Source organism: Scyliorhinus canicula, chromosome 26 (genome assembly GCF_902713615.1).
Source record: "Scyliorhinus canicula chromosome 26, sScyCan1.1, whole genome shotgun sequence".
NCBI classification, from domain to species: Eukaryota; Metazoa; Chordata; class Chondrichthyes; order Carcharhiniformes; family Scyliorhinidae; genus Scyliorhinus; species Scyliorhinus canicula.
The window spans coordinates 23,006,035-23,029,801 of record NC_052171.1 but is presented as its reverse complement, the minus strand read 5'-3'; the positions used below and the strand labels follow the sequence as shown (position 1 = coordinate 23,029,801).

Genomic DNA, 23,767 nt, shown 5'->3' with positions numbered 1-23,767 from the left:
CTCACGGCGCCGAGGTCCCAGGTTCGATCCTGGCTCTGGGTCACTGTCTGTGTGGAGTTTGCACATTCTCCCCGTGTTTGTGTGGGTTTCGCCCCCACAACCCAAAAATGTGCAGGCTAGGTGGATTGACCATGCTAAATTGCCCCTTAATTGGAAAAATGAATTGGCTTATCTAAATTTATAAAAAAAAAGAAATATTAAAAAAAAAAAATGAAGGAAAGGCGGTAGCTGGTTTAAACACCGCAAGCTCCCATCAACAGCAATGAGGCTGGTGATGCTTTGGTCAAGTTGGCCGAGGATCAAAATTGGCCGGGTACACTGGGGAAATCTCCCAGCTCTGCCTGGAAATCCTGCCATGAGATAGTTTGTGCCTAATCGAGGAGGTCTGGCTTCAATGTCTCATTGTAAAATCAGTAAAGCACTTTGGAAGGTCCTGAGGATGTACCTGGCGATATAGGAATACAAATCCTTTCCTTCTTTATATATCTGACCAGGATTTCCTCAATGATCTATCCATGAATTCAAACACAACAATTCACAATCCAGCACACATTTGATTTTTAATAGCTTGTTTCATTTATTTTTTTTTATTTAATCTATTTTTTTTGTGCTTTTTTTTTTAAAAACCTGCTTACATCGCACCATCTACCCTTTAAAACCAAGTATAAAAAAATAGAACATCTTATTTAAAAAATATTGAGAGTCATGGGAGCTGATCCATCTCTAGGTCCGGTGTCTCCTCTTCGGCAGACGTGTCCGCCGAGTCCTTTTGGTGACTGGGTAATTTATAAACTCAAAGTGCCTTTGTCGGTTCCGGTTTGGGAAGAGAGGTTCCCCTTTGAAGAGTCTCTTCATGAAGTGGACTTCCCTCTGATTCTGCCTGGTCTTGGTCGCTTTCCTGGGCTGCCCCTTCCTGGTGAAGGCCATGTACCAGCCGTCGTACTTGGTGTTCCTCAGCGCCGTGTAGTTATTTTCCAACAGTATCTCGGTAAAAATGCAATCCTTCCCCTTTCCAACCAGCTGGGTAAAAACAAAACAATTGCTGCATTTTAAATCTTAAAACGTAAAGCCACAATATATTTACATTGCGTTTTTATATATGTCCCCTGTTTTCTCACGTATGGAACGATCTGTCTGGACTGTACGCAGGACAGTACTTTTCACAGCTCCAGGGTCCCAGGTTCGATTCCCGGCTTGGGTCACTATCTGTGCGGAGTCTGCCGCAACTCGGGCAGTCGCCCGGGGCGCCATGTGCTAGGGGGCGCCAGACTCGGGTCCCGCGCATGCGCAGTTGGGCCGGTGCCAACCAGCGCATGCGCGGTGGCCGCCCGCCCCCCCCCCGCTCGGTCCGCTCCCCCGGCTCGGTTCGCTCCGCCCGCCCCCCCGCCCCCTCCTCGGGTCCGCTCCCCCCCTCGGGTCCGCCCCCCCGCCCTCGGGTCCGCCCCCCCTCGGGTCCGCCCCCCCCCCCCCCCCGCTCCCCCGCTCGGTCCGCCCCCCCCCCCGCTCGGATCCGCCCCCCCCGCTCGTCCGCCCCCCCCGCTTGGTCTCGCCCCCCCCGCTCGGTCCGCCCCCCCCGCTCGGTCCGCTCCCCCCGCTCGGTCTGCCCCCCCCTCGGGTCCGCCCCGCCACCCCCCCCTCGGCCCCTCCCCTCGGCCCCACCCCCCCCTCCGCCCCCCCCATGGCCCCGCCCCCCCCCCAAGGGCGCCGAAGATCAGCTTGCCCGGGGCGCCAGCAACCCTAGGGCCGGCGCTGTCTGCACGTCCTCCCCGTGTGTGCGTGGGTTTCCTCCGGGTGCTCCGGTTTCCTCCCACAGTCCAACGATGAGCAGATTAGTTGGATTGGCCATGCTAAATTGCCCCTTAGTGTTCAAAAAGGTTGAGTGGGGTGACTGGGTTACGGGTATAGATTGGAACTGTGGGCTTAAACAGGGTGCTCTTCTCGATGGGCTGAATGGCCACCTGTAAAGTCTATGATTCAATGAAATGGATACGGCAATGGGACCGGATGAGATGCACCCAAAGAGACTGAAGGAAGTGAGGGTGCACATTGCAGACGCACTGGCCGTAATGTTCCAGCCTCCCATCTACCCAGGGGTGGTACCAGAGGGCTGGAGAATTACAAACGTTACCCACCCTTGGTCAAAGATAAGCCCAGCAACTACAGGTCAGTAAGTTTAACATCCAGAAAGAGTAATTTGGGACAAAGTTATTAGTCCCACAGGCAGGGGCAGCACGGTGGCTCAGTGGGTTAGCACTGCTGCCTCACGGTGCCGAGGTCCCAGGTTCGATCCCGGCTCTGGGTCACTGTCCGTGTGGAATTTGCACATTCTCCCCGTGTCTGCGTGGGTTTTGCCCCCACAACCCAAAAAGGTGCAAGCTAGGTGGATTGGCCATGCTAAATTGCCCCTTAATTGGAAAAAATGATTGGGTACACTAAATTTATAAAAAAAAAAAAATAGTCACACAGGCAAACATGGGCTAGTTAAGGAAAGGCAGCTATGGATTTGGTCAGGGAAAATCATGTTGAGCTAACGCGCTGGGGTTTTTGTTGAAGAAGTAACAGAGAAGGGTGGCATCAAACAGACTTGTGAGCAAAGTTATAGCTCATGGTACCAAAGGGACAGTAGCAATATAGACAGTGGGTTGGCTGTATGGCGGGAAAGAAGGAGTAGTGGGTAATGTGTTTTGTGCTGGAGGAAGGTCTGTATTGGAGCTCCCCGGGATCAGTGTTGCCTCCTTCGCTTTTTCTGATATATATTAATGACCTGGACCTCGGCATACACAGTATAACTGCAAAGTTTGCAGACCATACAAAAGTGAGGAAGCTTTGTGAGCGGTGAGAATAGGGTGGTATAGAATACAGGCAGGTTGGTACAAAGGGCAGACAGGCGGCAGATGAAGTTCAATGCAGAGAAATACGAAGGGATTTATTTTGAAAATGGAAAGGCAGTCCAAAATGAAGAATATGATTCCAGAAGGGGTGAAGGAGCAGCGGGATCCGAGTGTTTATATATGTCTGACCCCGAGTGGCGCAGTGGTTAGCACTGCGACTGCAGCGCTGAGGACCCGGGTTCGAATTTAGGTCAATTGGCCATGCTAAATTGCCCCTTCATTGGAAAACAAAATAATAATTGGGTACTCTAAATTTTTTTTTTTTAAATCACTCTGACCCCCCACAACCCAAAGATGTGCAAGGGAGGTGGATTGGCCACGCTAAATTGCCCCTTCATTAGAAAAATTAAAGAAAAGCACATGGTTTCCTCGGCTTCATCAGGAGGGTCACAGAGTGCAGGGCAAGGAGGTTTTATTGACCTTTTGTAAGCCACTAGTTAGGCCTAAGTTGCAGCTTGCGTGCAGTTCTGGAAGCCTCTCTTTAGGAAGGGTGTGTAGACATCCGAGAGGGTGCAGAAAAGATTCATGGGAGTGATTCCAGATATGAGGATCAGTTCTGAAGATAGATTGGAAAAGTTGGGACTGTTTTCCTTGGAGAAGGGAAGGTTGAGAGGAGATTCGATGGAGATGTTCAAGCTCACGAGGGGTCTGGGCAGAAATCAAGAGGGAGAAACTGTCCCCACTCATGAAGGGATCGAAACCAAGCGGGACATCGCACAGCCCTGTATTGCCAACAAATTACATCTAAAGCGCAGTCACTATTGCTTTGCAGGAAAAAGGTAATGGGCAATTTGGGCACAGCAAGATCCCAGTCCAAGAGCGAATCCTATCAGCAATAACTTGCAATTCTACAGTCCTGTTCACATCATCAAAAGTCCCAAGATGTTTCACAGGTAAGCAGTCAAACAAAACTTGGTATCCTGCCACACACAACGATTATTACCAAAAGCTGGGCCAAAGTGGGAGATTGTTTAGGTGGTGCCTTGAAGGGGGAGAGAGATTTAGAGAGGAAATTGCAGAATTTAGAGCCTTGGCTGTCAACAGTGGAGCTATAGGAATTGAGGATGGCCAAGAGGCCATAATAGAAGGATTGCAGAGATCTTGGCGATTTGCAGAACCGGAGGAGGTCAGGAACACGGTGATAAAGAGGATATGGGGTCAGAATCGCAGCTCAGGGTCAATCTGATTCCGCCTCAGATGCCGGCTGGGAAGGCAGAAAGAATCAAAGGTTGGGGAACAGAGATGATGGTGGGCTCTCGAGGCAAATAACAGTTTCATAATAATCAGTACTCAACCATACCATCGCCAGAGGGTTGAATAACTGCCCACACACAGCACGTTCCGTCAGAAAGTCAGCCGAATACATGGAATCATTCTCTCCTCCCACCTCCCTCTCCTTGGCAGGTTGCAGCTGATTAAGCAGCAGAGTCAGCACACTGTCATTCCCTACTGACTGCAGACCTCCCAAAGGCAGGGAGATGGAGTGAGACTCGGGCAACTTATCCAGTCTCAGTGGCTAAAACCAGCCCTTCAACAATTCCCCAACAGTCACTCTGCAAAGTGACTCCCTGTTACAACCTTTGTAACAGAATGTGGAGTCTGGTCAGATGAAAGAGGACGGTCATTTCAGGAAACAATTCCACAGCCACTGTCTCAAAGAAAGACAGGGAAGTTTCCCCCCAGTGTCCCAGGGACGATATTTATTCCCCAGTCACCGTCACTGAAGCAGATTACCGAATCGCTGTCACATTGCTGTTCGTGGGGACTTGCTGGATGTCAGTTTTGTATTTTGGGCTCCAGACTCCATGGCACCAAGAGATTGGAGAGGTTTGTTTTGATTGATTGGTTGGTGGTCAATGGATTGGCCAGGAACAGTATTCTGCCCGGCAACTGTCAGCGATTGGTTCCTGCCAGATGGAGTTTTTTGGAGGGAACCCAGGAGGAGCCACTCAATTTGGAAGCAGCTCTCTCTCTCTCTCTCACTGCTCTGCTGCCTGCTGTCTGAAGGCAGAGGCTCCTAGACCCTGCTGTCTCTCTCTCTCTCTCGCTATCTGCCTGATATTTCTGTGGGTCTACAGTGAAAACCATCACAAACTAAAAAAGATAACATCCATCTGGAAGCCTCGACTGAAGAAACTAACTGGGAGAGGTCCCCTCTTTCCCCTCTGTGTCTGTGTGGAGGGTGGGGGTGAGTTAGGGGGGGTGGGTTAGAGATTAGATAGTACTTAACCAGTTGTATTTGTTGCCTATTTAATTCTAGATGCTGTTAATAAAAGTCAATGATGTGAAGACACCCTGGGCCAGTGCGCAGTTAATTCCAGCTCCACAGGGGGCTGTTAGACATTAGATGTTAATTTAAAATACCCGTGCTCTTTGGCTGCCCAATAACTACAGACACCAGCTTTGTAAATTGAAGCACTATTAACTTTTTATTTCCAACTGTATCTATTTTTTTTTATAAAGTTAGAGAATCCAATTATTTTTTTCTAATTGAGGAACAATTTTCCATCTTTTGGGTTGTGGGGGCGAAACCCACGCAGACACGGGGAGAATGTGCAAACTCCACACGGACAGTGACCCAGAGCCGCGATCGAACCTGGGACCTCGGCGCCATGAGGCAGCAGTGCTAACCACTGTGCCACCCTGCTGCCCGACAGAATCCATAATTAAATAGGTAACAAATGGAACTGGTTAGCTGCTATCCAATCTATAACCACCCCTCTTTAAAGCATCCACCCTCTGTGTATATATAGAAATATATATACACACACACACACACACACACACACACACACACAGAGGGGAAAGAGGGGTGTAAAACGGACGTATCCCAGTTAGTTTCTTCAGTTGAGGCTTCCCGATGTCATCTTTTCTTTTAGCTTGTGACATTTGCCGGGCAGAATACTGTTCCTGGCCAATCCACCGGCCACCAGCCAACCGATCGAAACAAACCTCTCCAATCTCCTGTGTGACGTAAAGTCTGGGTTCTTCTGTCCAAAATAGAAAACTGTGTAACACAGCGAACCATTTTGACGCTACGTTCCTTACTTCCTCTGTTCAACTTAAAAGGCATGTCTCTATTAATGATCCCTGGACCAAAAACAACGAAGATAAAAAAGAAATAGGAATGAAGGGAATGGACAGGAAAGGACCCTGACAATACATTGGTTGCCACATTTCCTGAATTGCAACATTGGGAAGGCTGCAAGACACTTTGGGATTTCCTACGGTCATGAAAAGTGTTGTATAAATGCAGGTATTTTAATAAATGCCGATATCGGATGACTCAAATGCTTGAAATGCTAAATCCCACAATGCGGAATAAAGCCATTCAGCTCCCCAGACGTGTGCTGGCTCTGTGGGAGAGCGACCCAATTAGTTTCTGCTCGTTCCCCAGAGACTTGCAATTTGGTTTTCTTTTCAAGTGCTTATCCAATTTCTTTTTGAAGCTTACTATTGAATCAAGGCGCCTACTCCAGATCGTAGCAACATGGGCAGCACGGTAGCACAGTGGTTAGAACTGTTGCTTCACAGCTGCAGGGTCCCAGGTTCGATTCCCGGCTCGGGTCACTGTCTGTGCGGAGTCTGCACGTTCTCCCCGTGTGTGCGTGGGTTTCCTCCGGGTGCTCCGGGTTCCTCCCACAGTCCAAAGACGTGCGTGTTAGGTGGATTGGCCATCCTAAATTACCCTTACTGTCCAAAGGTTAGGTTTGGTGGAGTTATTGGGTTAGGGGGATGGCGCCTGGCTAGGGTGCTCTTTCAGAGATTCAGTGCAGACTCGATGGGCCGAATGGCCTCCTTCTGCACTATAAATTCTATGTCTGTATTTCTTCATTTCAGAACCCACAAATCTATCAGAGTACAAATGAGCACCACTGATCTGGCACCTTGTTCCAGAGCTGTAAGCTCTGATCTGGCACCTTGTTCCAGAGCTGTAAGCTCTGATCTGGCACCTTGTTCCAGAGCTGTAAGCTCTGATCTGACACCTTGTTCCAGAGCTGTAAGCTCTGATCTGGCACCTTGTTCCAGAGCTGTAAACTCTGATCTGACACCTTGTTCCAGAGCTGTAAGCTCTGATCTGGCACCTTGTTCCAGAGCTGTAAGCTCTGATCTGACACCTTGTTCCAGAACTGTAAGCTCTGATCTGACACCTTGTTCCAGAGCTGTAAGCACGTACAGAGCCCGGAAACTGTGTGGACACAGCTCTGCCCAGTCACTCACTTTTCCAACCAGCTTTCCCCTTCTGTTCATACAGATGTAATGTCCAGTCTCCGCTCCTCGGATCCTCACTCGGCTGTCAAACGTGTCTGTCTCCACCAGGAGTTTAGCTGCAAGAAGAAAATCCCCCATTAAAATATCGGACCTTCCTCAAAGAGGCACTGGATCCACATCTGCCCGGCCACACGGACACAGGACACAGTCACTGTTACTGGGGATAAAATACCCCGGCCACACGGACAGACACAGTCACTGTTACTGGGGATAAAATACCCCGGCCACACGGACACAGGACACAGTCACTGTTACTGGGGATAAAATACCCCGGCCACACGGACAGACACAGTCACTGTTACTGGGGATAAAATACCCCGGCCACACGGACAGACACAGTCACTGTTTTTTTTTTTTTTTTTGTTTTTTTTTTAATAAATTTAGATTACCCAATTATTTTTTCTATTAAGGGGCAATTTAGCGTGGCCAATCCACCTACTCTGCACATTTTTGGGTTGTGGGGGCGAAACCCATGCAGACACGGGGAGAATGTGCAAACTCCACACGGACAGTGACCCAGAGCCGGGATCGAACCTGGGACCTCAGCGCCGTGAGGCGGTTATGCTAACCACTAGGCCACCGTGCTGCCCTCAGACACAGTCACTGTTACTGGGGATAAAATACCCAGGCCACACGGACACAGAACACAGTCACTGTTACTGGGGATAAAATACCCAGGCCACACGGACAGACACAGTCACTGTTACTGGGGATAAAATACCCAGGCCACACGGACAGACACAGTCCCTGTTACTGGGGATAAAATACCCAGGCCACACGGACAGACACAGAACACAGTCACTGTTACTGGGGATAAAATACCCCGGCCACACGGACACAGAACACAGTCACTGTTACTGGGGATAAAATACCCAGGCCACACGGACACAGAACACAGTCACTGTTACTGGGGATAAAATACCCAGGCCACACGGACACAGAACACAGTCACTGTTACTGGGGATAAAATACCCAGGCCACACGGACACAGAACACAGTCACTGTTACTGGGGATAAAATACCCAGGCCACACGGACACAGAACACAGTCACTGTTACTGGGGATAAAATACCCAGGCCACACGGACAGACACAGTCACTGTTACTGGGGATAAAATACCCAGGCCACACGGACAGACACAGAACACAGTCACTGTTACTGGGGATAAAATACCCAGGCCACACGGACACAGAACACAGTCACTGTTACTGGGGATAAAATACCCAGGCCACACGGACAGACACAGAACACAGTCACTGTTACTGGGGATAAAATACCCAGGCCACACGGACACAGAACACAGTCACTGTTACTGGGGATAAAATACCCCGGCCACACGGACAGACACAGTCACTGTTACTGGGGATAAAATACCCCGGCCACACGGACAGACACAGTCACTGTTACTGGGGATAAAATACCCAGGCCACACGGACACAGAACACAGTCACTGTTACTGGGGATAAAATACCCAGGCCACACGGACAGACACAGTCACTGTTACTGGGGATAAAATACCCAGGCCACACGGACAGACACAGTCACTGTTACTGGGGATAAAATACCCCGGCCACACGGACAGACACAGTCACTGTTACTGGGGATAAAATACCCAGGCCACACGGACACAGAACACAGTCACTGTTACTGGGGATAAAATACCCCGGCCACACGGACACAGAACACAGTCACTGTTACTGGGGATAAAATACCCCGGCCACACGGACACAGAACACAGTCACTGTTACTGGGGATAAAATACCCCGGCCACACGGACAGACACAGTCACTGTTACTGGGGATAAAATACCCAGGCCACACGGACAGACACAGTCACTGTTACTGGGGATAAAATACCCAGGCCACACGGACACAGAACACAGTCACTGTTACTGGGGATAAAATACCCAGGCCACACGGACACAGAACACAGTCACTGTTACTGGGGATAAAATACCCCGGCCACACGGACACAGAACACAGTCACTGTTACTGGGGATAAAATACCCAGGCCACACGGACAGACACAGAACACAGTAACTGTTACTGGGGATAAAATACCCAGGCCACACGGACAGACACAGAACACAGACACTGTTACTGGGGATAAAATACCCAGGCCACACGGACAGACACAGTCACTGTTACTGGGGATAAAATACCCAGGCCACACGGACAGACACAGTCACTGTTACTGGGGATAAAATACCCAGGCCACACGGACACAGAACACAGTCTCTGTTACTGGGGATAAAATACCCAGGCCACACGGACACAGGACACAGTCACTGTTACTGGGGATAAAATACCCAGGCCACACGGACACAGAACACAGTCACTGTTACTGGGGATAAAATACCCCGGCCACACGGACAGACACAGTCACTGTTACTGGGGATAAAATACCCAGGCCACACGGACAGACACAGTCACTGTTACTGGGGATAAAATATCCCGGCCACACGGACAGACACAGAACACAGTCACTGTTACTGGGGATAAAATACCCAGGCCACACGGACAGACACAGTCACTGTTACTGGGGATAAAATACCCAGGCCACACGGACAGACACAGTCACTGTTACTGGGGATAAAATACCCAGGCCACACGGACACAGAACACAGTCACTGTTACTGGGGATAAAATACCCAGGCCACACAGACAGACACAGAACACAGTCACTGTTACTGGGGATAAAATACCCAGGCCACACGGACAGACACAGTCACTGTTACTGGGGATAAAATACCCAGGCCACACGGACAGACACAGAACACAGTCCCTGTTACTGGGGATAAAATACCCAGGCCACACGGACACAGAACACAGTCACTGTTACTGGGGATAAAATACCCAGGCCACACGGACAGACACAGTCACTGTTACTGGGGATAAAATACCCAGGCCACACGGACAGACACAGTCACTGTTACTGGGGATAAAATACCCAGGCCACACAGACAGACACAGAACACAGTCACTGTTACTGGGGATAAAATACCCCGGCCACACGGACAGAGAACACAGTCACTGTTACTGGGGATAAAATACCCAGGCCACACGGACAGAGAACACAGTCACTGTTACTGGGGATACAATACCCAGGCCACACGGACAGACACAGAACACAGTCACTGTTACTGGGGATAAAATACCCCGGCCACACGGACACAGAACACAGTCACTGTTACTGGGGATAAAATACCCAGGCCACACGGACAGACACAGTCACTGTTACTGGGGATAAAATACCCCGGCCACACGGACACAGAACACAGTCACTGTTACTGGGGATAAAATACCCAGGCCACACGGACAGACACAGAACACAGTCACTGTTACTGGGGATAAAATACCCAGGCCACACGGACAGACACAGTCACTGTTACTGGGGATAAAATACCCAGGCCACACGGACACAGAACACAGTCACTGTTACTGGGGATAAAATACCCCGGCCACACGGACAGACACAGAACACAGTCACTGTTACTGGGGATAAAATACCCAGGCCACACGGACACAGAACACAGTCACTGTTACTGGGGATAAAATACCCAGGCCACACGGACACAGAACACAGTCACTGTTACTGGGGATAAAATACCCAGGCCACACGGACACAGAACACAGTCACTGTTACTGGGGATAAAATACCCAGGCCACACGGACACAGAACACAGTCACTGTTACTGGGGATAAAATACCCAGGCCACACGGACAGACACAGAACACAGTCACTGTTACTGGGGATAAAATACCCAGGCCACACGGACAGACACAGTCACTGTTACTGGGGATAAAATACCCAGGCCACACGGACAGACACAGTCACTGTTACTGGGGATAAAATACCCAGGCCACACGGACAGACACAGAACACAGTCACTGTTACTGGGGATAAAATACCCAGGCCACACGGACACAGAACACAGTCACTGTTACTGGGGATAAAATACCCAGGCCACACAGACACAGAACACAGTCACTGTTACTGGGGATAAAATACCCCGGCCACACGGACAGACACAGTCACTGTTACTGGGGATAAAATACCCAGGCCACACGGACAGACACAGAACACAGTCACTGTTACTGGGGATAAAATACCCAGGCCACACGGACACAGAACACAGTCACTGTTACTGGGGATAAAATACCCAGGCCACACGGACAGACACAGAACACAGTCACTGTTACTGGGGATAAAATACCCAGGCCACACGGACAGACACAGAACACAGTCACTGTTACTGGGGATAAAATACCCAGGCCACACGGACAGACACAGAACACAGTCACTGTTACTGGGGATAAAATACCCAGGCCACACGGACAGACACAGAACACAATGAAGGTATCACTGTTACTGGGGATAAAATGCTGTTTATTCCGAAAATATGTTTTGGGTTTTTCCCCATTCTCTTTAGGTTTGGGGACTATTGTCTGCGTGGGTTTCACCCCCACAACCCAAAAATGTGCAGAGTAGGTGGATTGGCCACGCTAAATTGCCCCTTAATTGGAAAAAATAATTGGGTATTCTAAATTTATTTAAAAAAAAAGATAATCCACCCCGATCCCCAGGATTAATTACCCACATGTAACCCACTCCCGGGTATCTGTTATTCTATAGATAAACCACCCCGATCCCTGGATTAATTACCCTCATGTAACCCACTCCGGGGTATCTGTTATTCTATAGATAAACCACCCCGATCTCCAGGATTAATTACCCTCATGTAATCCACTCCGGGGTATCTGTTATTCTATAAATGCCCCCCCAGATCCCCTGGATTATTAACCCTCATGTAACCCACTCCAGGGTACCTGTTATTTTATAAACCACCCCGATCCCTAGATTAATTACCCTCATCTAACCCACTCCCGGGTATCTGTTATTCTATAGATAAACCACCCGATCCCCTGGATTAATTACCCTCATGTAACCCACTCCGGGGTATCTGTTATTCTATAGATAAACCACCCCTATCCCTGGATTAATTACCCTCATGTAACCCACTCCCGGGTATCTGTTATTCTATAGATAAACCACCCCGATCCCTGGATTAATTACCCTCATCTAACCCACTCCCGGGTATCTGTTATTCTATATATAAACCACCCCAAACCACTCGATTAGATTGCAGTCTGTAACTCACTCCCGGGTATCAGTTATTCTATATATAAACCCCCTGAACCCCTCGATTAGATTCCAGTCTGTAACACACTCCCGGGTATCTCTTATTCTTTATATAAGCGAGCACTTTCCAGTGAGACTCATACAGAGTGGAGGATTGAAACTTGGTAATTTGGTGCAGTGAGGTAATTCGGTGCTGAGTGTGAGGAGGTGCTTTTTAACCCTGGTAAGTGACTGGTAAGTAGTCTCTCTTTTTCTTTTCATTGTCTAATTTATTTATTTTATTTTGAAATTGTAGTTGTTTAAGTTTACCAAGGGTTTAAGACATGGCAGGAGATCCCAGACCCGTGTCATGCTCCTCGTGTGCGATGTGGGAGCTCAGGGACACGTCCACTGTCCCTGGCTCCTTCACGTGCAAGAAGTGTGTTCAGTTGCAGCTCTTGTTAGACCGCTTGACGGCTCTGGAGCTGCGGATGGACTCACTTTGGAGCATCCGCGATGCTGAGGAGGTCGTGGATAGCACGTTTAGCGAGTTGGTCCCACCGCAGGTGAAGGTTACTGAGGGAGATAGAAAATGGGTGACCAAAAGAAAGAGCAAGAGTAGGAATGCAGTGCAGGTGTCCCCTGCGGTCATCTCCCTGCAAAACAGATATACCGCTTTGGATACTGTTGAGGAAGATGGCTCACCAGGGGAAGGCAGCAGCAGCCAGGTTCATGGCACCGTGGCTGGCTCTGCTGCACAGCAGGGCAGGAAGAAAAATGGCAGGGCTATAGTGATAGGGGACTCGATCGTAAGGGGAATAGACAAGCGGTTCTGTGGACGCAATCGAGACTCCAGGATGGTATGTTGCCTCCCTGGTGCAATGGTCAAGGATGTCTCGGAGCGGCTGCAGGACATTCTGGGGGGGGAGGGTGAACAGCCAGCTGTCGTGGTGCACATAGGCACCAACAATATAGGTAAAAAACGGGATGAGGTCCTACAAGCGGAATTCAGGGAGTTAGGAGTTAAACTAAAAAGTAGGACCTCAAAGGTAGTAATCTCAGGATTGCTACCAGTGCCACGAGCTAGTCAGAGTAGGAATGTCAGGATAGATAGGATGAATGCGTGGCTCGAGAGATGGTGCAAGAGGGAGGGATTCAAATTCCTGGGGCATTGGGACCGGTTCTGGGGGAGGTGGGACCAGTACAAACCGGACGGTCTGCACTTGGGCAGGACTGGAACCGATGTCCTAGGGGGGGGTGTTTTCTAGAGCTGTTGGGGAGGGTTTAAACTAATGTGGCAGGGGGATGGGAACCAATGCTGGAAGTTGGAAGGTAGTAAAACAGGGACAGAAACAAAAGGAAGTAAGGGGAAAAGTGCAAGGCAGAGAAGACATAGTCAGAAATCCATAAGGGCGACAGTACAAGGTACAGTGACTGAGGGGAGCACAGTGAATAGGCCCAGTAATAACAAAAGGAATAAAACTGGAGATGTTAAGATTCAAAACAGAGGTAAAAAAACCAACATAAGTGTACTTTACCTGAATGCTCGTAGTATTCGGAATAAAGTAAATGAGTTGGTGGCACAAATCATCGTAAATGACTATGATTTAGTGGCCATTACTGAAACATGGTTAAAGGATGGTCACGACTGGGAGTTAAATATCCGAGGGTATCAAACTATTCGGAAGGACAGAGTGGATGGTAAGGGAGGTGGTGTTGCTCTGTTATTTAAGGATGACATCCGGGCAATAGTAAGGGATGACATCGGTGCTATGGAGGATAAGGTTGAATCCATTTGGGTGGAAATCAGGAATAGTAAGGCGAAAAAGTCACTGATAGGAGTAGTCTATCGGCCACCAAATAGTAACGTTATGGTGGGGCAGGCAATAAACAAAGAAATAACTGATGCATGTAGAAATGGTACAGCAGTTATCATGGGGGATTTTAATCTACATGTCGATTGGTTTAACCAGGTCGGTCAAGGCAACCGTGAGGAGGAGTTTATAGAATGTATCCGCGATAGTTTCCAAGAACAGTATGTAATGGAACCTACGAGGGAACAAGCGGTCCTAGATCTTGTCCTGTGTAATGAGACAGGATTGATTCATGATCTCATAGTTAGGGATCCTCTCGGAAGGAGCGATCACAATATGGTGGAATTTAAAATACAGATGGAGGGTGAGAAAGTAAAATCAAATACTAGTGTTTTGTGTTTAAACAAAGGAGATTACAATGGGATGAGAGAAGAACTAGCTAAGGTAGACTGGGAGCTAAGACTTTATGGTGGAACAGTTGAGGAACAGTGGAGAACCTTCCAAGCGATTTTTCACAGTGCTCAGCAAAAGTTTATACCAACAAAAAGGAAGGACGGAAGAAAGAGGGAAAATCGACCGTGGATATCTAAGGAAATAAGGGAGAGTATCAAATTGAAGGAAAAAGCATATAAAGTGGCAAAGATTGCTGGGAGATTAGAGGACTGGGAAATCTTTAGGGGGCAACAGAAAGCTACTAAAAAAGCTATAAAGAAGAGTAAGATAGAGTATGAGAGTAAACTTGCTCAGAATATAAAAACAGACAGTAAAAGTTTTTACAAATATATAAGACAAAAAAGAGTGGCTAAGGTAAATATTGGTCCTTTAGAGGATGAGAAGGGAGTTTTAATAATGGGAAATGAGGAAATGGCTGAGGAACTGAACAGTTTTTTTGGGTCGGTCTTCACAGTGGAAGACACAAATAACATGCCAGCGACTGATAGAAATGAGGCTATGACAGGTGAGGACCTTGAGAGGATTGTTTTCACTAAGGAGGGAGTGATGGGCAAGCTAATGGGGCTAAAGGTAGACAAGTCTCCTGGTCCTGATGGAATGCATCCCAGAGTGCTAAAAGAGATGGCTAGGGAAATTGCAGATGCACTAGTGATAATTTACTGAAATTCACTAGACTCTGGGGTGGTCCCGGTGGATTGGAAATTAGCAAACGTGACGCCACTGTTTAAAAAAGGAGGTAGGCAGAAAGCAGGAAATTATAGGCCAGTGAGTTTAACTTCGGTAATAGGGAAGATGCTGGAATCTATCATCAAGGAAGAAATTGCGAGGCACCTGGATAGAAATTGTCCCATTGGGCAGACGCAGCATGGGTTCGTAAAAGGCAGGTCGTGCCTAACTAATTTAGTGGAATTTTTTGAGGACATTACCAGTGCAGTAGATAACGGGGAGCCGATGGATGTGGTATATCTGGATTTCCAGAAAGCCTTTGACAAGGTGCCACACAAAAGGTTGCTGCATAAGATAAAGATGCATGGCATTAAAGGTAAAGTAGTAGCATGGATAGAGGATTGGTTAATTAATAGAAAGCAAAGAGTTGGGATAAATGGGTGTTTCTCTGGTTGGCAATCAGTAGCTAGGGGTGTCCCTCAGGGATCCGTGTTGGGCCCACAATTGTTCACAATTTACATTGATGATTTGGAGTTGGGGACCAAGGGCAATGTGTCCAAGTTTGCAGATGACACTAAGATGAGTGGTAAAGCGAAAAGTGCAGAGGATACTGGAAGTCTGCAGAGGGATTTGGAAATGTTAAGTGAATGGGCCCGGGTCTGGCAGATGGAATACAATGTTGACAAATGTGAGGTTATCCATTTTGGTAGGAATAACAGCAAACGGGATTATTATTTAAACGATAAAATATTAAAGCATGCCGCTGTTCAGAGAGACTTGGGTGTGCTAGTGCATGAGTCACAGAAGGTTGGTTTACAAGTGCAACAGGTGATTAAGAAGGCAAATGGAATTTTGTCCTTCATTGCTAGAGGGATGAAGTTTAAGACTAGGGAGGTTATGTTGCAATTGTATAAGGTGTTAGTGCGGCCACACCTGGAGTATTGTGTTCAGTTTTGGTCTCCATACTTGAGAAAGGACGTACTGGCGCTGGAGGGTGTGCAGAGGAGATTCACTAGGTTAATCCCAGAGCTGAAGGGGTTGGATTATGAGGAGAGGTTGAGTAGACTGGGACTGTACTCGTTGGAATTTAGAAGGATGAGGGGGGATCTTGTAGAAACATTTAAAATTATGAAGGGAATAGATAGGATAGATGCGGGCAGGTTGTTTCCACTGGCGGGTGACAGCAGAACTAGGGGGCATAGCCTCAAAATAAGGGGAAGTAGATTTAGAACTGAGTTTAGGAGGAACTTCTTCACCCAAAGGGTTGTGAATCTATGGAATTCCTTGCCCAGTGAAGCAGTTCAGGCTCCTTCATTACATGTTTTTAAGGTAAAGATAGATAGTTTTTTGAAGAATAAAGGGATTAAGGGTTATGGTGTTCGGGCCGGAAAGTGGAGCCGAGTCCACAAAAGATCAGCCATGATCTAATTGAATGGCGGAGCAGGATCGAGGGGCCAGATGGCCTACTCCTGCTCCTAGTTCTTATGTTCTTATGTTCTTATAAACCACCCCGAAACCCCTCGATTAGATTTCAGTCTGTAACTCACTCACGGGTATCTGTTATTCTATATAAAACCACCCCGAACCCCTCGATTAGATTCCAGTCTGTAACTCACTCCCGGGTATCTGTTATTCCATATATAAACCACCCCGAACCCCTGGATTAGATTCCAGTCTATAACTCACTCCTGGGAATCTGTTATTCTATATATAAACCACCCCGAACCCCTCGATTAGATTCCAGTCTGTAACTCACTCCCGGGTATCTCACTCCCGGGTATCTGTTATTCTATATATAAACCATCACAAACCCCTCGATTAGATTGCAGTCTGTAACTGACTCCCGGGTATCTGTTATTCTATAAACCACCCTGAACCCCTCGATTAGATTCCAGTGTGTAACTCATTCCCGGGTATCTGCTATTCTATATATAAACCACCCCGATCCCTGGATTAATTACCCTCATCTAACCCACTCCCGGGTATCAATTATTCTATATATAAACCCCCTGAACCCCTCGATTAGATTCCAGTCTGTAACTCACTCCCGGGTATCTCTTATTCTATATATAAACCACCCCGATCCCTGGATTAATTACCGTCATCTAACCCACTCCCGGGTATCTGTTATTCTATATATAAACCATCCCAAACCACTCGATTAGATTGCAGTCTGTAACTCATTCCCGGGTATCTGTTATTCTATACATAAACCACCCGTATCTCTGGATTAATTACCCTCATGTAACCCACTCCCGGGTATCTGTTATTCTATATATAAACCATCCCAAACCACTCGATTAGATTGCAGTCTGTAACTCACTCCCGGGTATCAGTTAATCTATATATAAACCACCTCGAACCCCTCGATTAGATTTCAGTCTGTAACTCACTCCCGGGTATCTGTTTTTCTATATATAAACCACCCCGAACCCCTCGATTAGATTCCAGTCTGTATCATAGTCTCGCGTATCTGTTATTCTATATATAAACCACCCCGAACCCCTCAATTAGATTCCAGTCTGTAACTCACTCCTGGGAATTTGTTATTCTATATATAAACCACCCCGAACCGCTCAATTAGATTCCAGTCTGTAACTCACACCCGGGTATCTGTTATTCTATATATAAACCACCCCGAACCCCTCGATTAGATTCCAGTCTGTAACTCATTCCCGGGTATCTGTTATTCTATATATAAACCACCCTGAACCCCTCGATTAGATTCCAGTCTGTAACTCATTCCCGGGTATCTGTTATTCTACAGCTAAACCACCCCGATCCCTGGATTAATTACCCTCATCTAACCCACTCCCGGGTATCAGTTATTCTATATATAAACCCCCTGAACCCCTCGATTAGATACCAGTCTGTAACTCATTCCCGGGTATCTGTTATTCTATACATAAACCACCCCTATCCCTGGATTAATTACCCTCATGTAACCCACTCCCGGGTATCTGTTATTCTATAGATAAACCACCCCGATCCCTGGATTAATTACCCTCATGTAACCCACTCCCGGGTATCTGTTATTCTATATATAAACCATCCCAAACCACTCGATTAGATTGCAGTCTGTAACTCACTCCCGGGTATCAGTTATTCTATATATAAACCACCCCGAACCCCTCGATTAGATTTCAGTCTGTAACTCCCGGGTATCTGTTATTCTATATATAAACCATCCCAAACCACTCGATTAGATTGCAGTCTGTAACTCACTCCCGGGTATCAGTTATTCTATATATAAAACCCCTGAACCCCTCGATTAGATTCCAGTCTGTAACTCACTCCCGGGTATCTCTTATTCTATATATAAACCACCCCGAACCCCTCGATTAGATTTCAGTCTGTAACTCCCGGGTATCTGTTATTCTATATATAAACCACCCCGACCCCCTCGATTAGATTCCAGTCTGTATCATAGTCTCGCGTATCTGTTATTCTATATATAAACCACCCCGAACCCCTCGATTAGATTCCAGTCAGTAATTCACTCCCGGGTATCTGTTATTCTATATATAAACCATCTGAACCCCTTGATTAGATTCCAGTCTGTAACTCAATCCTGGGTATCTGTTATTCTATATATAAACCACCCCGAACGCCTCGATCAGATTCCAGTCTGTAACTCACTCCCGGGTATCTATTATTCTATATATAAACCCCCTGAACCCCTCGATCAGATTTCAGACTGTAACTCACTCCCGGGTATCTGTTTTTCTATATATAAACCACCCCGAACTCCCCGATTAGATTCCAGTCTGTAACTCACTCCCGGGTATCTGTTATTCTATATATAAACCATCTGAACCCATCGATTAGATTCCAGTCTGTAACTCACTCCCGGGTATCTGTTATTCTATATATAAACCCCCTGAACCCCTCGATCAGATTTCAGACTGTAACTCACTCCCGGGTATCTGTTTTTCTATATATAAACAATCTGAACCCCTCGATTAGATTCCAGCCTGTATCATAGTCTCGTGTATCTGTTATTCTATATATAAACTACCCCGAACCCCTTGATTAGATTCCAGTCTGTAACTCACTCCCGGGTATCTGTTATTCTATATATAAACTACCCCGAACCCCTTGATTAGATTCCAGTCTGTAACTCACTCCCGGGTATCTGTTATTCTATATATAAACCACCCTGAACTTCTCGATTAGATTCCAGTCTGTAACTCACTCCCAGGTATCTGTTATTCTATATATAATCCACCCCGAACCCCTCGATTAGATTCCAGTCTGTAACTCACTCCCGGGTATCTGTATTCTATATATAAACCACCCCGAACCCCTCGATTAGATTCCAGTCTGTAACTCACTCCCGGGTATCTGTTATTCTATATATAAACCACCCTGAACTCCTCGATTAGATTCCAGTCTGTAACTCACTCCCGGGTATCTGTTATTCTATATATAATCCACCCCGAACCCCTCGATTAGATTCCAGTCTGTAACTCACTCCCGGGTATCTGTTATTCTATATATAAACCACCCCGAACCCCTCGATTAGATTCCAGTCTGTAACTCACTCCCGGGTATCTGTTATTCTATATATAATCCACCCCAAACCCCTCGATTAGATTCCAGTCTGTAACTCACTCCTGGGAATCTGTTATTCTATATATAAACCACCCTGAACTCCTCGATTAGATTCCAGTCTGTAACTCACTCCCGGGTATCTGTTATTCTATATATAAACCACCCCGAACCCCTCGATTAGATTCCAGACTGTAACTCACTCCCGGGTATCTGTATTCTATATATAAACCACCCCGAACCCCTCGATTAGATTCCAGTCTGTAACTCACTCCCGGGTATCTGTTATTCTATATATAAACCACCCTGAACTCCTCGATTAGATTCCAGTCTGTAACTCACTCCCGGGTATCTGTTATTCTATATATAATCCACCCCGAACCCCTCGATTAGATTCCAGTCTGTTACTCACTCCTGGGAATCTGTTATTCTATATATAAACCACCCTGAACTCCTCGATTAGATTCCAGTCTGTAACTCACTCCCGGGTATCTGTTATTCTATATATAAACCACCCCGAACCCCTCGATTAGATTCCAGACTGTAACTCACTCCCGGGTATCTATTATTCTATATATAAACCACCCCAAACCCCTCGATTAGATTCCAGTCTGTAACTCACTCCTGGGTATCTGTTATTCTATATATAAACCACCCCGAACCCCTCGATTATATTCCAGTCTGTAACTCACTCCCGGGTATCTGTTATTCTATATATAAACCACCCTGAACCCCTCGATTAGATTCCAGTCTGTAACTCACTCCCGGGTATCTGTTATTCTATATATAAACCACCCCGACCCCCTCGATTAGATTCCAGTCTGTAACACTCCCGGGTATCTGTTAATCTTTATATAAACCACCCCAAACCCCTCGATTAGATTCCAGTCTGTAACTCACTCCCGGGTATCAGTTATTCTATATATAAACCACCCCGAACCCCTCGATTAGATTCCAGTCTGTAACTCATTCCTAGGTATCTGCTATTCTATATATAAACCACCCGAACCCCTCAATTAGATTCCAGTCTGTAACTCATTCCCGGGTATCTGCTATTCTATATATAAACCACCCCGATCCCCTCGATTAGATTCCAGTCTGTAACTCACTCCCGGGGATCTGTTATTCTATATATAAACCACCATTAACCCCTCGATTAGATTCCAGTCTGTAACTCACACCCGGGTATCTGTTATTCTACATATAAACCATCCCGAACCCCTCGATTAGATTCCAGTCTGTAACTCACTCCCGAGTATCTGCTATTCTGTATTTAAACCACCCCAAACCCTTCGATTAGATTCCAGTTTGTAACTCATCCCCGGGTATCTGCTATTCTATATGTAAACCACCCCAAACCCCTCGATTAGATTCCAGTCAGTAACTCACTCCCGGGTATCTGTTATTCTACATATAAACCATCCCGAACCCCTCGATTAGATTCCAGTCTGTAACTCATTCCCGGGTATCTGTTATTCTATATGTAAACCACCCCAAACCCCTCGATTAGATTCCAGTCTGTAACTCACTCCCGGGTATCTGTTATTCTATATATAAACCATCCCGAACCCCTCGATTAGATTCCAGTCTGTAACTCATTCCCGGGTATCTGTTATTCTATATATAAACCACCCCGAACCCCTCAATTAGATTCCAGTTTGTAACTCATTCCTGGGTATCTGTTATTCTATATATAAACCACCCCGAACCCCTCGATTAGATTCCACTGTAACTCACTCCCGGGTATCTGTTATTCTAAAAATAAACCACCCTGAACCCCTTGATTAGATTCCACTGTAACTCACTCCCGGGTATCTGTTATTCTAAAAATAAACCACCCTGAACCCCTCGATTAGATTCTAGTCTGTAACTCACTCCCGGGTATCTGTTACTCTCTATGTCAACAGTTTGAATTTCTGGAGCGAGAAATTTGCTTGAAAGCTGATTCTATTTAAAACAGCAAGTTGTCAGGCAGCACGGTGGCCTAGTGGTTAGCACAACCGCCTCACGGCGCTGAGGTCCCAGGTTCGATCCCGGCTCTGGGTCACTGTCCGTGTGGAGTTTGCACATTCTCCCCGTGTCTGCGTGGGTTTCGCCCCCACAACCCAAAAATGTGCAGAGTCGGTGGATTGGCCATGCTAAATTGCCCCTTAATAGAAAAAATAATTGGGTAATCTAAATTTATTTTTAAAAAACAGCAAGTTGTTGCAGTGAATGGAGAAGTGTTATAGTTTCCAAATGATGTGCATAAAGTCAGTCTCTGTTACTGACAGCAGTCAGTCCTGGGTGTGATTAACAGACCACTCACCCATCACCTCCATTCTAGCCAGGGATTGTGATAAGACTATTCAAAGACAGCATTCTTACCGTATTTGCTGCCATCTTCAGCAGTAGCATTGATTCTCTTGCCAAGGATCTGGACGTGCTTTCCACTGGTCCGGCTGTAGAGCTGGTAGACACGGATATGTCGTCGGCTGAGCTGGTCACTGTTCCTGGCGTGCTCCCTCACGTGCTGATTAAAATTAGGAGACGATTGATTCTCCCCCTTTTGTTTGTAAAGGGAGAAATAAAATCAATTTGCTTTTACTGTGCCGGAGCCCAGTGACCTGGGGCACGCGATCGCGGACAGCACCAGTGTGCGTCCGCTTCCCCCTCCCCCCCACTCGACCCTCTGCCAGTCTGCGCTGGACGGAGGGTTGCCAACTCTGGTTGGACATATTGCTGGAAGTGTCGTCACATGACCTCCAACCTCCCCACCCCCAGAGAACCGCCATTGGCCAGCAAATGTGTCTTCCTTTGCCGTGCTCCTTCTCTCCCCTTGTTCAATATTTTTAAAATTAACAAACAAAGACGTACAAATTAAAATTTAAAACATTCACTTGGTAGTACGGGACATGTGTTGCTGAACAAAGATATACGCCATCGCTGCTTTTAATCGTGCATTCATTAGAACATAAGAACTAGGAGTAGGAGTAGGCCATCTGGCCCCTCGAGCCTGCTCCGCCATTCAATTAGATCATGGCTGATCTTTTGTGGACTCAGCTCCACTTTCCCGGCCCAAACACCATAACCCTTAATTCTTCAAAAACTATCTATCTTTATCTTGAAAACATTCAATGAAGGAGCCTCTACTGCTTCACTGGGCAAGGAATTCCATAGATTCACAACGCTTTGGGTGAAGAAGTTCCTCCTAAACTCAGTCCTAAACTCATTTAATATTCTTGCCAATCTGTGCTGATGAATCATGATAAAAACCTTCAACAGCTTGTCTCTTTTCTCAGCAATACTAAAATAAAGCACTTTTTTTTTTAAAAATGCTCTTTAGAGTTGCTCACGTGTCCTGCAGATGGATTGTTAATTCCTAGAGAATATAGGACAATCCTGGAGGATTAGCAATCCTAAATGAGTAAGGACACAAAGGGGGTTCAATCATCCTAAAGCTATATTGGGAGGAGGACATAGCGTTCTGAAAGCAGTGATAGTTTCAAATAAAAGCTTTTAAAAGCTGCCACAAGGAAAGAAATGAAATGAAATGAAAATGAAATGAAAATCGCTTATTGTCACAAGTAGGCTTCAAATGAAGTTACTGTGAAAAGCCCCTAGTCGCCACATTCCGGCGCCTGTTCGGGGAGAACAGAGAACATAGACATGGAACATAGTGCAGAAGGAGGCCATTCGGCCCATTGAGTCTGCACCGACCCACTTAAGCCCTCACTTCCACCCTATCCCCGTAACCCAATAACCCCTCCTCACCTTTTTGGACACTAAGGGCAATTTATCACGGCCAATCCACCTAACCTGCACGCCTTTGGACTGTGGGAGGAAACCGGAGCACCCGGAGGAAACCCACGCACACACGGGGAGGACGTGCAGACTCCGCACAGACAGTGACAGAACGTCCATTAATCTCACGATTTTCTCCTCCTCGGGTGGTTTCAAAATGCTTCACTCTGCATGGAGTATTTTTGAAATGCAGTCACTGCTTTCTGAGGGACTGGC

General features: G+C 46.8%; 1 protein-coding gene across 2 annotated transcripts in view; it reads right to left on the bottom strand.

The window, feature by feature from the left end:
* Nucleotides 1–636: 636 nt before the first annotated feature.
* Nucleotides 637–23,767, bottom strand: part of LOC119957426 (fibroblast growth factor 17-like) — a 43,094-nt gene continuing 19,963 nt past the window's right edge. The window contains exons 3-5 of one of the 2 annotated variants that reach the window (XM_038785483.1): nucleotides 22,136–22,313; nucleotides 7,113–7,219; nucleotides 637–1,020 (exon numbers count right to left, since the gene is read on the bottom strand). In XM_038785483.1, coding sequence (XP_038641411.1) covers nucleotides 724–1,020; nucleotides 7,113–7,219; nucleotides 22,136–22,313 — 582 coding nt within the window. In that variant the 3' untranslated portion in view covers nucleotides 637–723. The remainder of the gene's footprint in view (nucleotides 1,021–7,112; nucleotides 7,220–22,135; nucleotides 22,314–23,767) is intronic. The other variant, XM_038785484.1, reaches the window with a different exon arrangement.